The following is a 17977-nucleotide window of genomic DNA, read 5'->3' as shown; positions in this document are numbered from 1 at the left end:
CATTCAGTGAAATCAGCTGTGTAGTGGTTGGAATGTGAAAGCCTGCAGGTTCCCAGCCACCCATGACACATACTTGCCCATCCATTGATTGATTTTATTATGGAAAAGACAGCAATATCAAAGGGATATACATGTAAAAGTGCAGACACTTATTTCCAACATGGTCCCACGGTCCATTCTGTACGCAGTAATCAATAATAGGCCTACTGCATGCCCATTGCCCACTTGTGTAACTCAAATCAAAGCATCATGTCTCATTCTTGGCTGCAGCATTCAATGGGAGATGTCTTTGGAACAAATGGACAAAAATGAATCAGCTGACACAGAAGTCACCCACACACCTTCATAGGCTATATCCAGTTCATGCATTTTACACATGATGCACAAATCCATAAATTATGAATGAGACTTTGCTCATGGTGTCTGTCAATAATTCATCTGCTCTCAGTCTGTTGCCCTTATTTCAGGACATTACTGTATTCGCTGACAAAATTGAGCTGAATTCTGATTCTGCATATAAGGCAGCCTGTAGTCAAATCTGTACATTCTAAATAGAAGGTATTCAAATTCAAATACAGTCTTGTCTTTTTTTCCCGCCCAGGGTGCTCAGTTGGGTCAGCAGTCTTCATCATCTCCTAGGCTAAACGTCACTGCCAGGACCCTCCGTCACACAGCGGCAGGTTGAAGAAAGACAAGGTGGGTGTCTGTGTGAAGAGCTTTGTTGACAGCGGCGGTGGTGGTGGCCAGATTGACCACGGCTCAGGAAGATGGCATCACCCTTCGTGCCTGTCCCCATGCCTTTGGACAGGGCTCTGTCCGGAGGTAGCGGCAAGCTCCGACGGCCCCAGCGAGCTTCGTCGCTAGGCAGCGTCTCCTGTAGCTCAGGGTCCTCATTGTCCACCACCAGGGGGGCCGGGGAGGACCACGGAGCCCGGTGCCTGGAGAGAGGTGGCCGGAGCCGGACGCCACCACCCCTCCCGAGCCCCGTGATGCGGGCCAGGGTGAACGGGACACTCGAGCCCTCGGTGGAGTACTCCAGCTGCCCCCGCTCCATGTCTGACCCCGCAGGGAGCCAGCAGGGCGAGGAGAGGCCCATCACCCCCACCTTGTTGGGCTACGAGGTCATGGAGGAGAGGGCCAAATTCACGGTACGAGACCAGCGTAGGATCAGTGGTCCCACTCACAACTAATCCAACCAAGCCTGGAACTAAAGCCTGGAACTTAATTCTGTGTTTTGCGGTCAGCATACATGCAGGCCTAACACAAGCTATCAGAATTGTTAGTTTACATTGTGCTATCTGATTTAGGTGATACTGTTAAAGGGAGACTTTGCCAATTTTCAACCCACTTTGTATCATTTATAATCTCGGTAATATAAGCAGATGGACGGTGCTTACTTACCTTCTCTGTTTTCCACACTGAGAAATATCCTCCGTTTGTCAGCCTGCAGAAACTCTGCCCCCGCCAGCTGCAAGTCATTAAGGATCATTAAGGCTCTCCATGCGATTCTCCATGGATGCGTGGATACAGAATTTTTTTAAATTAATGTCTAATATCGTCACGGCTGTGATTATCTTCGGCACTCGGCCTGCGGCCTCGTGCCTACGACCGAATCACAGCCGTGACGATATTAGCCAACAACAGCACTCCCTCTCGTGTGATATTGCTTAAGTAATGCATGCACTGTAAACCTGATACATGTTTCACCTCTCCTGTTGTAACCAAGGCTTATAGCAGTGATACTCAACTCAATTTCTTTTTTTTTTTACAGTGCACCTGAACGCAACATGCAAGATACCCGCTGAATAAGTGTCCAAATGTTCATGTCACTCTGGCCAATACTCCACTTCTGTTATAGCATTTCAGTCTGGAATATGGAATATCTTTCAATAATCTATAATTTAGCTGCTAAATTGTCAAATACTGCCGTCTGCTCGCTACCCAGGCACTTATGTACTGTATTTTTTTTTTTTTTTTTTTCGTTTATTTGTCAGGGACAATGCAAGACAACATTGTAACAAGTTACAGTAACATGAAACATATGCGATATATATAGGATATCTAGCCAAGGCTAATTTGCAATCCCTGTCCCTGGGTAGGCTTTTCGATGTGTACTTAACCTAACTAACTTAACCTAACTAACTATCCGGTGTGCACAACATTGTCAGAGTAAACTCCGGCTGACACCCCAAAAACCTACAATCCGCGACAGAAAAATGTATATTGTTTGTTTATTAACTGGCCCCTGGCCTTCTATCATTTCACGAAAGTGGCCCCCGGGCAAAGCAAGTTGAGTATCCCTGGCTTATAGGTTGTCTGTGTGTGATGTCTTTTCTCTGCTGTAGGTATACAAGATCCTGGTCAGGAAGACTCAAGACGAGAGCTGGGTTGTATTCAGAAGATACACAGACTTCTCCAGACTCAATGACAAGGTGTGTTTGCGTGCATGTATGTGTGAGGGGGCTCAATTTTCAATTCGCCAACATGCCTTGGTTTTGTGATCATGACACTTTGCTTGTGTCCGTATTCCATAAACCAGGGGTGGTCAAACTTTTTGGGTTGTGGGCCGCATAGGCTACAGAAAAATATAAGGAGTCGCGGGCCAAACAATATTAAGCGCGGCAGTTTTCGCGGCAAAAAAATTGGACCAGAAAACCCTTGTGCCATCAAAAATTTAATTTCTACCTAAATAAATATATGACACATAAGTGCCTTTTAAACATGTTATCTGGATCATGTCCTGCTAGAGAGAACAGGATATTTTCAGGTTTTGCCTTTCTAAACATGAGGGGTCTTTGTTAAGAAACAACTGGATATGAGCCGTTTTTTCTGCCAGTGGGCGGCGGGGGGGGGGGGGGGGGGGGGCGGCGGCGCGGTAGCATCTATCAAAAACAAGAAATGTGTGTGATAGGAAACAGCTTTAGCGAATTTGTAACCAAACAAAAACAAATCAAGTCATATCTGACTTGTTTTAAATTTATTTCTCCCCACAAAAGTTTGATAGCCTATCAGTCAGTCAGCTCCTATCCTCTCCACAGTGTGGATGCACAGTCTGCCTGCCTGACAAATCTGGAGACTTCAAAAAACATGTTTTAACGGAGTCCATTGACAACGAGGGGTGGCAATGTGCCAAAAATGCCTTTGTTAAGCTACATAAAGCCGCGCAGTCAAAATAGTGGTCGGACTGTCGTCAATCACTGTGGGTGATTTATTTTATGACATTCAAGTCATATCTGACTAGTTTGAAATGTATTTCTCCCCACAAAACTTTGATAGCCTATCAGTCAGAGTCAGTCAGCTCCTATCCACTCCGCAGTGTGGGCGCACAGTAGCGTCAGGGACGATGAAAATTAATTTGGGGATGGAGCCATACGATAGCCTAAACACGCTCTGCTCGTTATGAACAGCGTTAAAAATGACATGCCACACACACACGCACACTAAACAGACATGCGGGCACTGGCAGAGAGACAAACAGGCAGATAGAGCGGCACGCATTGCGCAAAAAGTGTCAGAATGTCGGCTGCTCTTTGTGATAGTTGTTTCATTTGCTTCAGTCATCCTGCTGCCTCGTATTCTCAGGAGCGCGTTTCTGCTCCACTTTTCACTTTCCTTCCCCGCTGCCTCTCTGCAGTCAAGCCAGCCCTCACCTCGGAAAGCACGGTCATTCTAGCGCCCACTTAACAAATCAAGCCGTTTTTGCAGCACTTGAGGAAACCGTGAGTTTGCTCGTTGATATAAGCGATTGCCCGAACGATTCATTAATTAATAAACTAGCGAACGTGAAGTGAGTCACGAAGAGCCACACCCGCCCACTCAGACATATGCGGATCATATCGTTCCACTGTTTAACATGACCAGCGCTTGCGTGGAAGCGGATCTTATACCGGTGGTCGAGGTAGATAAGATACGGAGTCTCGGGAGTGCGCGTAGGCCGGCTAATTGTTGTTTAACATGCAGGCCAACCGGCTAGGTGCAGGTTATAATACGGATTCCACTGCATGTTAAGAAGTGGCTATAGTTTATTGATGTGCTCACCTATTACAATGGGTATTTCTGTATGTTTTCACATTTTCTTTTCCTGTGCCAACAGGTTAAGACAGAGATAATTTAACAAAACATTAGTATTAAACATTCATTCAGTATTAAAAATGTTTAAAAATAAATAGACCAGGTCAGGGTACTCAAGTATAACCCATTTTCAATGGTTTTAAATTCAAAAAACTAAATGGGGGAATCCGTTTTTGTTTTTGTTTTTCCGTTTCTTTTTCTTTCTTTTTTTGTTTTTCTGTTTTTTTCCCGTTTTCGTTTTTTCGTTTTCGTTTTCCGTTTTAAACTTTAAAACAGATTTTTTTTTTTTTCCTAAATTCATGGCGGGCCACTTAAAAACGGGCAGTGGGCCGCAGTTGGCCCGTGGGCCGTAGTTTGGCCACCCCTGCCGTAAACTCTTTTCTCTCAGCATGCTTTCCTTGTTTTTGCGTGCACTGTGGAAGTGATTAGCGATACACAAAGACCCACTGTTTCCCAAACGGCCCACAGCCAACTAGGGGAGCAGGTTTGGGGAGGGACAGTTGGGTCACAGATTGCACATGGGGAAAATTATTAGACAATGTTGAGATGATGATTACTTGTGAAACTGCTGGGTGCTGATGCAAAAACAAGCCAAAACAAACTGCAGGCCCACGCAACATGCACAGCTTGTAGGTATTCTTCTGTTAAGGAGACAGCGTTTTCTCATCAAGGCAAAGCATAGTGTGAAAACAGTTGGAACTAATTCAGAGTAGCATAACAACGCTAAGCAAGAAGAATGGAAGCACAGGAGAGAGGGGAACACCCTCCATTCAACAAGGAGAGAAACAGGAGAGAGGGCGTGGGCGTCCTTTCCCTCCATTCCTGTGGCTTCTCAATAGAGGCAGGGAAAGTGATCAGGCCACACTTGCTGTGGATGTATGTAACCCTAGAAGCTGGTTTGGTCACAGTCACACCTCCTAGAAGCTGCTTTGGTCACAGTCACACCTCTAGTAGAAGCTGGTTTGGTCACAGTCACACCTCTAGTAGAAGCTGGTTTGGTCACAGTCACACGTCTAGTAGAAGCTGGATTGGTCACAGTCACACCTCTAGTAGAAGCTGGATTGGTCACAGTCACACCTCTAGTAGAAGCTGGTTTGGTCACAGTCACACCTCTAGTAGAAGCTGGATTGGTCACAGTCACACCTCTAGTAGAAGCTGGTTTGGTCACAGTCACACCTCTAGTAGAAGCTGGATTGGTCACAGTCACACCTCTAGTAGAAGCTGGTTTGGTCACAGTCACACCTCCAACTATTTGGAACAATTTCACAGTGTGTGGCTTTTAAGCGGTGCAGCCGCTTCTATGTGACATGTGTGTCCGTCTGTAGCATGAGATGTCCGTCCCTATGAGACTAGGGGCTCCCTAGTCTCATGTCGGGATAGGAGGGTCGTAGAGAGTCGAGAGGTGGCTCGGGGGTGTGGCATAGGGCATGTGGGTGGTGGAAAGAGGGCGGAGCTAGGGAAAAGGGGCTATAGCTAGGGATAGGAAGTTGTAGAGAGTCTGGATTCGTGTTGTGACCAGGGGGAGTGGCTAGGGGTTTGGAGGGGGGGGGGGGGGGACAAGGAAGTGAGGAGGGGCTAGCGAAAAGGGGCCGTAGCTAGGGATAGGAAGGTGGTAGAGGGTCAGGATTCGAGGGTTGGCTAGGGGAATGTGCGTGTGTGTGGAGGGGGGGGGTCAAGGAAGGGGGGTGGGGCTAGGGAAACGAGGTATCCATTCATAGCACGATGTCCGTTTGTAGCATGAGAGGATAGACCAATCAGGAGTAGCCTATGCATATCAGTGTTTCCCCTACCATTCTACAGGCCTGGTGGGCCCGCCAGGCCAACGACGCCCCCGCCAGGCCAGAAGAGGAAATGCAATCTGCTCTCCCCAAAATTTCAATGAACCTTTATGGCATATTATTACAATACAACAATACTGGTGTTGACAGTAATAGAAGATGCCAATAAGCATTTTGCTTTTAGGAGCATCATGCAGCGCTGTTCCAAAACGTGTCAACGTGTGTCGTTGCCTGGGAAACGCACATCCCATAACACAACTGTTCGCATCACATCCCATAATAGTATGATGATACTTGGGATGCCATTGCGAACATAGAAGCGAACAGGTTAGCTAAAAGTTTAGCGTCGCCAGCGAGGGCCCCCACCGTTGCGGTCGAGGTACGTTTCGGAATCCCTCCAGGCCTGAAAATGTTTCTAGGGGAAACACTGTTTATGGAGAAGGGGCCGACCTGCGCACACACCACTTACGTCAACCCCTGGGTGTGATTTTCTTTTATAAATCTAGCACACAGACAGACGTTTGGTTGATATTTTTACGTAAAAAAAAGATCAAGGAAAATCACAATGGCTATATGGCTATCACAGGACGTTGCTAGCTGTTTATGATGATCACAGGACATTGCTAGCTGTTTATGATGATCACAGGACGTGCTAGCTGTTTATGATGATCACAGGACGTGCTAGCTGTTTATGATGATCACAGGACGTTGCTAGCTGTTTATGATGATCACAGGACGTTGCTAGCTGTTTATGATGACCACAGGACGTGCTAGCTGTTTATGATGATCACAGGACGTGCTAGCTGTTTATGATGATCACAGGACGTTGCTAGCTGTTTATGATGATCACAGGACGTTGCTAGCTGTTTATGATGATCACAGGACGTGCTAGCTGTTTATGATGATCACAGGACGTGCTAGCTGTTTATGATGATCACAGGACGTTGCTAGCTGTTTATGATGATCACAGGACGTGCTAGCTGTTTATGATGATCACAGGACGTGCTACCTGTTTATGATGATCACAGGACGTGCTACCTGTTTATGATGATCACAGGACGTTGCTAGCTGTTTATGATGATCACAGGACGTTGCTAGCTGTTTATGATGATCACAGGACGTTGCTAGCTGTTTATGATGATCACAGGACGTGCTAGCTGTTTATGATGATCACAGGACGTGCTACCTGTTTATGATGATCACAGGACGTGCTAGCTGTTTATGATGATCACAGGACGTTGCTAGCTGTTTATGATGATCACAGGACGTGCTACCTGTTTATGATGATCACAGGACGTGCTACCTGTTTATGATGATCACAGGACGTGCTACCTGTTTATGATGACCCTTAAAGGATGGCTTTTTCCAGTAATCAACCCATTTTGTATCATTAATAATCTGGGTAATATAAGCACATGCCCAGTGTTTACCTTCTCTCTGTGTGTTCCTCACGGAGATCTCTCATTTCCTCCTCTGCCAAGGTGCTCCATTATGACGCGTTTTACGTCACAACGCGTCAGAACGGAGCTGCGGAAGTTCTGCTGGAGAGGCAGAATCTGCTCCGAGGGCAAATGTTATTGTTTATTTTTATTTTTTAAGTATGTGCACATCCATGAGAATTGAGAGCCTTAACAAGCCTTAATGACTTGCAGCTGGCAGGGGCGGAGTTTCTGCAGACAGCAGCAGTGAGCATTTTCTCCGTGAGGTAAACAGAGAGAGAAGGTAAAACACTGCCCATGTGCATATTTTACCTAGATTATATATGATACAAAGTGGGTTGATTACCGGTAAAGCCATCCTTTAAACATTTAATTTCCAACCTCACTCAAAGCTACTAGCATGTCAAAGGCTCCGTCCTCCCGCTGAGCAGTCGCCGGGGGTGACAACAAGGTTACATTTCAGAAGACTGGTGTACTCAAAATGTAGATTGCAATTCACAAAATGTAGATTGCAATTCACACGATAATGATAGAGGTCATTAATGTCTTTACTAACCCTGATGGTAATCCAGGATGTCCAGAAAGGGATGCTGGAGGTCGACAGGACCTTTTCTCTGTCGTTGTCTCTGTTTTGCACAAGTGTTTGATCAGAGCATGTGAGGACGTAGCAGGGTGTGTGTGATGCCTTCTCTGGACTGAAGGTCAACGTGAAACCTTTTAAAGCACCCTCAGCTCTCTTGCACCCACCTGTATGTGCACGTGTGTGAGTAGTGTCTCGGTGCTTGTAATGCTATGTGCTCACCTGAGATCAGACTGAATCGTCATCTCGGCACACTCCATCTCCTTCTTCGGTCTGACATTGCCTCAGCAACGTATACACGTGAATATGATCCAGTTGGGAGAGCGCAAAAAACAACTCGCCTTTGAATAAATACTTTCAAAGCAGAGTACCATTCGGATTTCAAAGTACTGTATGCAATTGGTACTTTTAATCCATTTAGAACAGCCTCGATAGCAGCGTCTGTCTCGTCGATAGCAGTCGCCATTGTTGTTAGGTCTGGCGCACTTGACAGCTTGACAACGGCGGTAGTCCTGCCCTTTGCGCCGTTTGTTGACACTGATTGGCTAATCGTTAGTCCCCCTGAGCGCTCATTGGACCGAAAATCTTTTGAACACTGGAAATGGCTGTTTCATGTCATGCAGTGGGCGGATTTGAAGGTCTGGACCCAGGCAAGCTATGTGGCTGCAGTATTCATCTATCAGGGTATCTGCGGGTTCTTGAAAAGTATTAAAAGTTGATAAATAAATTTAGGGAAAATTAAGGGCCTTAAAAACTATTAATCGCCGTTTGAGCGGTATTATATTTTGTAGCTATTGTGTTGATTGTTGAGCATATGATATCGTCTCATATTGATCGCAGACCCCTGATTGAATCGATATCTTATCATGGCAGATTTGTGTTATCAGCAAATAATATTGTATCGTTGTCCAAATAATCTATTTGAATCTACGTGATTTACACCCCTATCGCTGATGTGATGAAAGTGGCGTTGATGTCTTAAAATATATTCAAAAGGTCTTAAATAAGGTGTGTGTGTGTGTGTGTGTGTGTGTGTGTGTGTGTGTGTGTGTGTGTGTGTGTGTGTGTGTGTGTGTGTGTGTGTGTGTGTGTGTGTGTGTGTTCGTTCCAGCTGAAGGAGATGTTCCCAGGCTTCCGCCTCGCGCTGCCTCCTAAGCGGTGGTTTAAAGACAACTACGACACCGACTTCCTGGAGGACCGACAGCTGGGACTGCAGGCTTTTCTTCAGAACCTGGTTGCTCACAAGGACATCGCCAACAGGTCTGTGTGTGTGCGCGCGCGAGAGTGAGAGAGATTGTGTGGAAAATCAGTCCACCATGCAAAGGCAGTCATGATTCATTGATCACAGTGATTTCTTATTATTATTTTTTAGGTTCATTCCTTTTAGAATCAGTTAACATGGCAGGCATGTTCACAGACACACACACACACACACACACACACACACACACACACACACACACACACACACACACACACACACACACCATAGCTCAATTTGCTTTCATCCGAGCTCTTAATGTTTGTCAAAGTAGTTAATTAGGCCCCTTTATAGCTGGCAATAACACACAATGCCAAATTGTATCTGGATACGTTTTAGACCAATGGCATTCACACCTAGCTTTAATATGCATCTCCATTGCAACCCGATTGCACTTTCTGACGCAGAATTCGCAACTGCATACACTTCCAATTCCTCTCCCATTGTTTACGTTTTGAAACGGCTGCGGGTGCAGGTAATTTGAAAGATGGTGACCTGCTCAAGTTGCGCTGTTGTATGCACTTTTTCTTAAGACAACTGCCATACCCTAGACAGCAGCAGAGGAGGCAGCTGTTTCATGCAACTGCTTTCTTTTTAGCTGTGGCCAGTAGAGGTCAACAACAGTTGAAGACTTGTAACATTACTCACATTGGGTTGAAAATAGGAAAGTATGACGTTTCTTCTTTCTCTTAACTTTTTCACAATAACACAACCGACTCCTGCTCCCTCCTCCCCCTCCTGCTTCTCTGAACTGGTTATAGGGTGTGCTTGTTTAATACTGCCCGCACGTCCCCCGCGTGTCGCGGTTGATTGGAGTTGGCCAGCGAGTACCCAGACAGCTGAAACGTTACTCGAGTACTGACATTATGAAGGAGTACTCGAGTAACCGAGTACTCCCGTCCATCCCTACAGGACACACCATCATTTCCGGCTAAGCAAAAGGCACAGTTGTATTTCTTTTTGCCTATTTAACCTGGGCAATGCTAGTGATTGGATAAAACCCACCAAAAACAAAAACCCAGATGATTTTCTTTCTTTTCCCCCAAAATAGTTTGTGAATTTAAAAGATTTGTGTTTCTATTATGTCAATTGAAAACTATGTCTGATTCACTATTTCTCCAATTATCTGCATCTTTCTAATCTGATCTACTTTTGTTATGAGATGGGACAACACCGTGGGACTGTTTTCTTAATTGTGCCCCCTCCCGCTGGATTTCTGACCATTACCACCCGCTCCCGCAACGTGCTCCCGCAGCCACGTTATGACCACCCGCCATTTGCGGGGGTCCCACGGTAGTTCATTGAATTAGGCTCTCTCAAAGATCACATCATGATTTCCTATGTAGTGTTGTTCAAATGCTGCTGCTTTAACAGCTGCATACTTCTTATCTGCCTCGATCAATGGTTAAACTGCAACAACAAAAAACGTCAGCTGTATCTCCCATCCCATTGCATAACTTAGAGCGAGTTCACCTGATATTCCTCTTGTTTTTCATTGAGCCATGAAGCGATCTGAAATCTGTCAAATTTTCTTATCCACTGACCACTGCACCATTCTGCTGCGTTTGAAAAGTTGAATGTCTCTGGGTGTGATATCTGAACACCCCCCATTGCCATCTATAATGTTGATTCCCTTGTTTCACATTAAGGAAAACGTTTTGGTTTCTCTATCTTCCTCTCAATCAGCCTGTCTGCTATGACACACAGGCCAGAGCGCACACTGCCAAAGATTGTATCTCCGAGGAGATGACTCACTCGGCAGTAATCAAGGAGAGAATAAAATCATGGGATCCGCAGTTTATTCTTTGACCGCCCGTTCCCGCTCGCCCCAACGTCAATAATGCCCGTTCCTGCAGGAACCCGCTGCCAATGCAGCCCTCTAGCGTGAGGTCCAAAAGAGTGTCTGTAAACTAAAATCAGAATCCACTTTGATGTTTTGCTTCATGTTGTCGATTTGACAACATTATTGATAACTGGTCGTTATCGTAAATGATGCCACGGCACTCGTAAATTATGCCATTCAGATGCCCGCTCTGTCATTGCTTTACGTGCCAATTTGTCGTACCCTACCAGTGTTTCCCCTAGAAACATTTTCAGGCCTGGAGGGATTTTGAAACGTACCCCGACCGCAACGGTGGGGGCCCTCGCTGGCGACACTAAACTTTTAGCTAACCTGTTCGCATCTATGTTCGCAATGGCATCCCAAGTATCATCATACTATTATGGGATGCCATGCGAACAGTTGTGTTATGGGATGTGCGTTTCCCAGGCAACGACACACGTTGACACGTTTTGGAACAGCGCCGCACGATGGCACGATGCTCCTAAAAGCAAAATGCTTATTGTTTTGAATGATTTCACATCTTCTATTATTGTCAACACCAGTATTGTTTTATTGTAATAATATGCCATAAAGGTTTATTGAAATTTTGGGGAGAGCAGGGGGAAACAAATATTTTTTTCCTTTTTTTGTGTGTGCATTTCCTCTTCTGGGCTGGCGGGGGCGTCGTTGGCCTGGCCTGTAGAATGGTAGGGAAAACACTGCCTACTCTCCCATTTATTGGGTTGTTTAAGCATGCATGAGGCATATTTGCACTTCCCAACATGTCTTTGGTTCCACAGAGGGGATGAGGATCCCCCCCACCCCAGGATAGCATGTCCGGCCCTACTGTACTTAATGCCATAGTCTGAGCAAAAATGCTCCACACCCCCAGGCACTTCAATATATGCTCAAGCCCCGCCCCCCTGAAATCCCCTGCTGGCATTTGGAATTTAATTTGCGGAATCATGGAAGAATGTCCGGTTACCAACAATTGGCTTTAAAGAGTAACTGAGCACTAAAAAAAAAAAAAAAAACATTTATTTAGTCAGGCCAGTCTCACTGAGAGCAATGCTCTCTTTTACCTTTTTGATATCAAAAGTCCCACTAATACACTTTTTTTGTTACCCTGGAAAGCAGCAGGGGGCAGCAGCAGCAGCATCGCCTTTTCAAACTTTTAGATTGCACTCTCAACCCGTTCAGTTTCTCCACAGCTGCGGGGTCTCTTCCCCCTCCCTTCTCCCTTCAGGCCCAGCGTCAGGTTAGCCAAAACAAAATGGCTGCCCAGGCCCAGCGTCAGGTTAGCCAAAACAAAATGGCTGCCCAGGCCCAGCGTCAGGTTAGCCAAAACAAAATAATGTCATTTAAACAAGTAAATAGCTTTACTGATGCACATTGGAGGAGAAAAAGGTGTTTCAACAAACGAAGCAACAAACGTATCAAAATACTCGTTTAGATGTTAAGATTACATATGAGCTGTTTTCACACATACAGACAGGGAAATTACCTGTAAATCAAGACTGGCTATTTCAAAGAATGTCCCTTCACACCTGAGGGCTCACATGTGTGAAAATAGCAGCGAAAGTACCTGTATTTGAGGGGGGTCGGGGGGGGGGGGGGGCACTGCAGAGCGGGTGGGGAGTGACGTGTGCACTTGGATGGGGAATCGTCCTTATTTTGGGGGGCGAGGGGGGAAGGGGGGGCGGCAAAACTCCGATGGTGAAATAAGTTCGCTTGTCACAGAATAAATCACACTCGTTTAACTTAAGAGGGCATGTATGTTGTATCCTTCACATTCGCTAACCAGTCTTTGAACTGAAATCTTTGAAGAAGTTGTGATCCCTGTCTGAGAGAAATAGCCTAGCTGGTTCGATGTTTATCCGTTCACCTGTGTCGCGTTGAAGCACTTTTTACAAACTGGCTTCGTTTGATGTGTCCAGGGGCTTGCCTTCGCTGTCGGCAACGTAAGCAAAATACTTCCACATTTCGCTTCGTGCATCTGCTTTCTCTACAAGCGTTGGGCGGCTTCAGACTAGAACAAGCCGCTGCCATTTTCGCTGTGTCTGTCCTGTGTGTCGGGCTGCTGCGGAGGACTAAAGGACTGGCCAGAGAGCGAGCAGAGAGGGGAGGGGGGGAAATCGGCACGCCCACACATGAAGCAGACATACCGCTCTTATGACAAGCTCCAAAGTGGTGAAATGTCCGCGATGACGGGGTCGCGCTTATCCCGGAAAACCACTTTCACCCATGAAGGCATTACACCGCTTTCTGGTCATTTCCCGGTATAAAGCGCATGTGTGAAAACGGCTATGGAGTGAAACTGTGGTTGTAAAGCATTACTCAAAATTAATGTTAACGTTACACTAAGGGTTTTATTTTGAAAGAGCTAAAGCAGATGACCTACTAACATTCTGGCTGAGACTTGACGCAACCTGGGCTGCACTGAGAGACGCTTTTTTCTGTCTGCATATTCCGTCAATGTAAAGTAATTAACTGTTAAGAAAGTCGAATTTCAGCCTGTTGGAATCACTCACACATGCTGGAAAAGGGGCAGCAAATCAAGAGGAAGAGAAGCATGCTCGGAAAATAACGCGTTGGACCATCGGCAAGATTTATATCGCCAGGTGTGCAGAGCCAGGTGTGCAGAGCCAGGTGTGCAGAGCCAGGTGTGCAGAGTGAGAGTCATGGTAATAACCAGGTGTGCAGAGCCAGGTGTGCAGAGCCAGGTGTGCAGAGCCAGGTGTGCAGAGCCAGGTGTGCAGAGTGAGAGTCATGGTAATAACCAGGTGTGCAGAGCCAGGTGTGCAGAGCCAGGTGTGCAGAGCCAGGTGTGCAGAGCCAGGTGTGCAGAGCCGTTGCGTTAATAACCCGTCTCAATTGCCGGGTCGCTCTATTGGCTAAACGGCCCGGCTTGGCAACTTTTAGACTGAGGAAAATGGCAGTAGTTTGTGGATATTAGTGGGATTTCTGACCAGTCTAAAAGGGGCTTTTTTAAGTAATTTTGTGTGTCCCTCCGTCCCTCCTTCCGTCCGTTATGGCACAGACCATCTGCCCTGTGGTGATTGATTGCAAGTCATTTGGATAAAAGTGTCTACTAAATCAGTGGTCCCCAACCATCGGGCCGCGGACCGATACCGGGCCGCAATGCACTTGGTACCGGGGCTGCGAGCCCGGTCCACTGGGCGGGGTGCAGCGAGCTTGAGAAACGAGAGAGAGACCGAGAGAGAGAGAGAAAGAAAGAAAAGCTTTCAACTTGGCATATATATACGCTTGCAAATGACGGTGGGCTGAAAAGTAGGCTATGTTGTTCATGCAAGGAAAATACGTGCTGTGTGTTTAATATCACGACCCCCGCCGGTCCGCAACAAGATTGTCAGTATTAAACTGGTCCGCGGTGCAAAAAAGGTTGGGGACCCCTGTGCTAAATGACATCATAATGTAGTAAACAATCCAAACTCTCAGCATGCAAACGCCCCTGACTGATGATGTCATACCCACTGATGATGTCATGCCCCACAATCATTGAGTGAGCCAATGGTGACTGATGATGTCACAATGAGGCCGTTCAGACCTGGCCTTAAAGCGGCCAAAGTCGGATCCGACACGAGTAAAGTAGGTCAGTTCACACCTGGCATTAGAATGCGGCCCCACATGGGTCTGGGGTATCTGGATCTCACTTCCCCGCTCTATATGCAAATAAAGACATCTACATCCAGTGTGTCTTGTGTGCTTCTCTCTTTTGTTACTGTACAGTTGAAATTCTGATCATAGGAAAATAGGGATGTCGAAAATGAATTTTTTTCTTGACCGACAACCGACCCTCATTAGCCGACTATTGATCGGTTAACCGAGAAAATAAAAATGCTCTATTTGACTGTCTGTGGCTCTGTGCCCCATTAAACAATTACGACAACAAATGCTTTATATTTTTTCATTATAAGCTTTTATTTTTACATCTACAGGCAGAAAAAAACACATTAACAAAACGAAAAGACAAGTTGAATCCTCCAGCACAGTAAACAAAAACATTCCTCCGATAGGCTACTGCGTATAGGAGCTGCATGCAGCTGCAGAAGGCGGAAACGCGGGCAGAAGGAAAATAATCCTTACTCACAATTCTCAAATGAATTATGTTACTGCAGGTGTCGGAATTAGTCAAATAAAACCAGCAGAAACTAATTAAAAGCTCAGAACGAAAATCTGTTGCTGGTAAACGAATTTCCACTTTGAAGAGCACATCATGCAGTGAGTGTTTCAGCGGATGACAGGCTGCAGGGCGTACTGACGAAGCGCGCATGCTATCTCCTTTTAGTAACATTCTCACTAGGGGTGGGACAAAATATCGATACCCACGTTATCGCGATATTTCCACCCGCGATACGTTATCGATACACTGGCGCCAAGTATCGATATGTTTATTAATTTTTTTTTTTTTTTTTTTTTAATAAACAGGCTAAAATATTATGCTGTGTGTGGTAGTTGAAACATAGTTTCAAGTTGACTTTATTTATGTTTGTAGTTGAAACAAAAACATAACTACTGTAGGCTACATGAATGGAAATGTTTGATCATTAATATCTACTTTTAGAAATTATATAGGTAGGTAGGTAGGTTATATAGGTTTTCTTGTTTTAATAGTAATAATAAAAAGACTTAATGTGTAACTTTTCCTCCGTGGTATCGAAAATGGTATGAGTGAGTGAGTGAACTCAGAGAGTTCATGTCAATTCTGCTAATAAATGCATAATACATGATTTTTTGCCTTCAGAGGTATTTTTTTCACTTGTTACACAGGTATCGTGATGTATCGTCTTCCAATATATCGCAGTATCGCAGTATCGCAGTATCGTGATATATCGTTATCGAGGGCCAAGTATCGTGACGATATCGTATCGTGAGCTACTCAGCGATTCCCACCCCTAATTCTCACTAATCCCACAGTGGTTTACCTGCTTTTGAGATCTGCAAAAAATTGTTTGCTTCTCTCCCACCCACTCTCTTCACACATCCTTATCCCCGACTCCAGAAACGAGTAGGCTGCCTATAACAGAACTACGCGTCCATGATGTCTGCAGCTGTCCATTTCAAGTATATCAGGGTTGTAGGTTGCCCCTTTCACGACCTTCTGGGTATAATAATGAATCCCCTCCAGAGTCCCTTATCTGCCCAGACTTCCACGCCACTCTCACGCCCAGGCTGTCCAGCGATACGCACGTATTTACAAGTGTCACAGAAACATTTCAAAGCCACCTACCAAAGCAGACGTGCGTATCGCTGATCTGACAGCTTGGGAGTGAGAGTGGTGTGGAAGGATAAGGGACTCTGCAGAGGATTCATTATTATTAATTATTATACCCGGAAGGTCGCGAAAGGGGCTAGGGGGCTGTAGGCTATGCTCGTGTGTCTGGCTGTAAACACATGACATGTGGACGAGTGCAGCGGCCAGTCCGTTGCAGCTGTCAGTGTTTCAATGCATAGCCTACAAACAATCCGTCTCTCGTTGTGAAACAATTTCTCCGAACTGGCATGTGTTGGACAGTAAAGAGTAACGTTAATTGATACTTTTCAATCGTCAATTAGACCGTTCATGTCAAAAATATAATAAAAAAGTGGCATAAATTGTCTCACGTTTTATTCTACCGTGTACTCCAAAAGACTCATGTTGATTACCATTGAGTTCAGAGAATTAATTGACGTTATAGGAGAGAGTTGTATGTTGTCATCCGAAGGTGGCCTGAGGCGGTCAGATTGCACCCAAAGTCTGAACGCTTTGGGTGCGTTCAGACCTGTACTTTACTGAGATCGGAGCGCCAAAGATCGGAGCTGGGCCGAGTTAGTGCAAGATCTGAACAGGCTTAATGTCTATGACATCACTGATAACCTGACCTGCAAAATCTGCACTGCTTATTTCTCACATGGGTGGGATTTTTCAGGAGTGCCCTGTTCACAACCAGTCTGATCCTCTGGCCACTGAGCAGCTCCACTGGCGTGGTTGGGGTTAGGGCCTAGCTCAAGGGCACCTGAGTGGTGGTAATGAGGGAGGGGCTAGCGCTGCCTTATCACTTAACCCCACCCAGATTTATCCTGCCGGTCCCGGGGGTTAAACCAACGACCTTCCGGTCACAAGCTCGCTTCGCTAAGCATTGGCCACCACTGCCCAATGTATATGGTGGTGACATTTCAGTGTAAAGTATTTGAATTTATCCATATTTTAACATTTTATGCATAGTGAAATCCCATTTCTAGATCGAAATTCCCTCCTTATCCACTGTGACGTGTCTCCAAAACTTCATGAGCAAACTGCACCCACCTTCCCCAATGGCCCTTTTGACCCCATGTGGGCTCACAGCCAATAAGCTGAGTGGAGTCGTTGTCAATCAAATATGGCAACTTTGTCCCGCCCCCCTGCTTTCCCTCGGCTCCTCGCCTCTCATGCAGTGACCTGCAGCTGCTCTGTCTGTGTGTTTGAGTGTGTTTGTTTCTACTTTAGAACGTAACTAACAGCTGTGAAATACCGGTAATCACGTTTGTATGTTGCTTAAATCCTCTCATAACGTTTAAACATAAACCAAACTATATGTGAACATCTTATTCCGGTGATGGTATCGTCTATATGCTTAAGCTTCATCGTCAACGTCGTCGGTGGCACCGACCTCCCCCCCTCCCTGCCTGGTGCTCTTAAGCTTCAGATAGATGGTGTACACATCATAGCCAAACAGGAGAGTAGCGAGCAAACTAGCCACCGCGCCTGCGGTGAGAGCGCCATCCGTGTTTAAGATCATGGTGACCATAGCGATGATGCCGCACAGAAGAGCACTGATGCCAGAGCGGATAAGATCGGCACAGAGGCATTTGACCACTTTGTTTGGCTGGTCCATCTCTAGCATGAACATCCAGTAGAATACCGTGGCCAGGATCATGGTGAGGATGGGCGCTGCAGCGTAGTAGGGTTCGGACGACACAACATAGCAGATGGTAATGATGGAGCTGATGTATATCTCTGCAACGAGTATAAAGCCTTTTTGGCTG

General features: G+C 45.9%; 1 protein-coding gene across 2 annotated transcripts in view; it reads left to right on the top strand.

Moving 5' to 3' along the window:
- Positions 1 to 17977, top strand: part of snx16 (sorting nexin 16) — a 51377-nt gene that overhangs the window by 1146 nt on the left and 32254 nt on the right. For both annotated transcript variants that reach the window (XM_083655924.1, XM_083655925.1), the window contains exons 2-4: positions 602 to 1148; positions 2346 to 2432; positions 8980 to 9128. In XM_083655924.1, coding sequence (XP_083512050.1) covers positions 768 to 1148; positions 2346 to 2432; positions 8980 to 9128 — 617 coding nt within the window. In that variant the 5' untranslated portion in view covers positions 602 to 767. The remainder of the gene's footprint in view (positions 1 to 601; positions 1149 to 2345; positions 2433 to 8979; positions 9129 to 17977) is intronic.

This window comes from Poromitra crassiceps (genome assembly GCF_964638095.1).
Source record: "Poromitra crassiceps genome assembly, chromosome: 2".
NCBI classification, from domain to species: domain Eukaryota; kingdom Metazoa; phylum Chordata; class Actinopteri; order Beryciformes; family Melamphaidae; genus Poromitra; species Poromitra crassiceps.
This window is presented reverse-complemented; position numbering and strand designations above follow the sequence as displayed.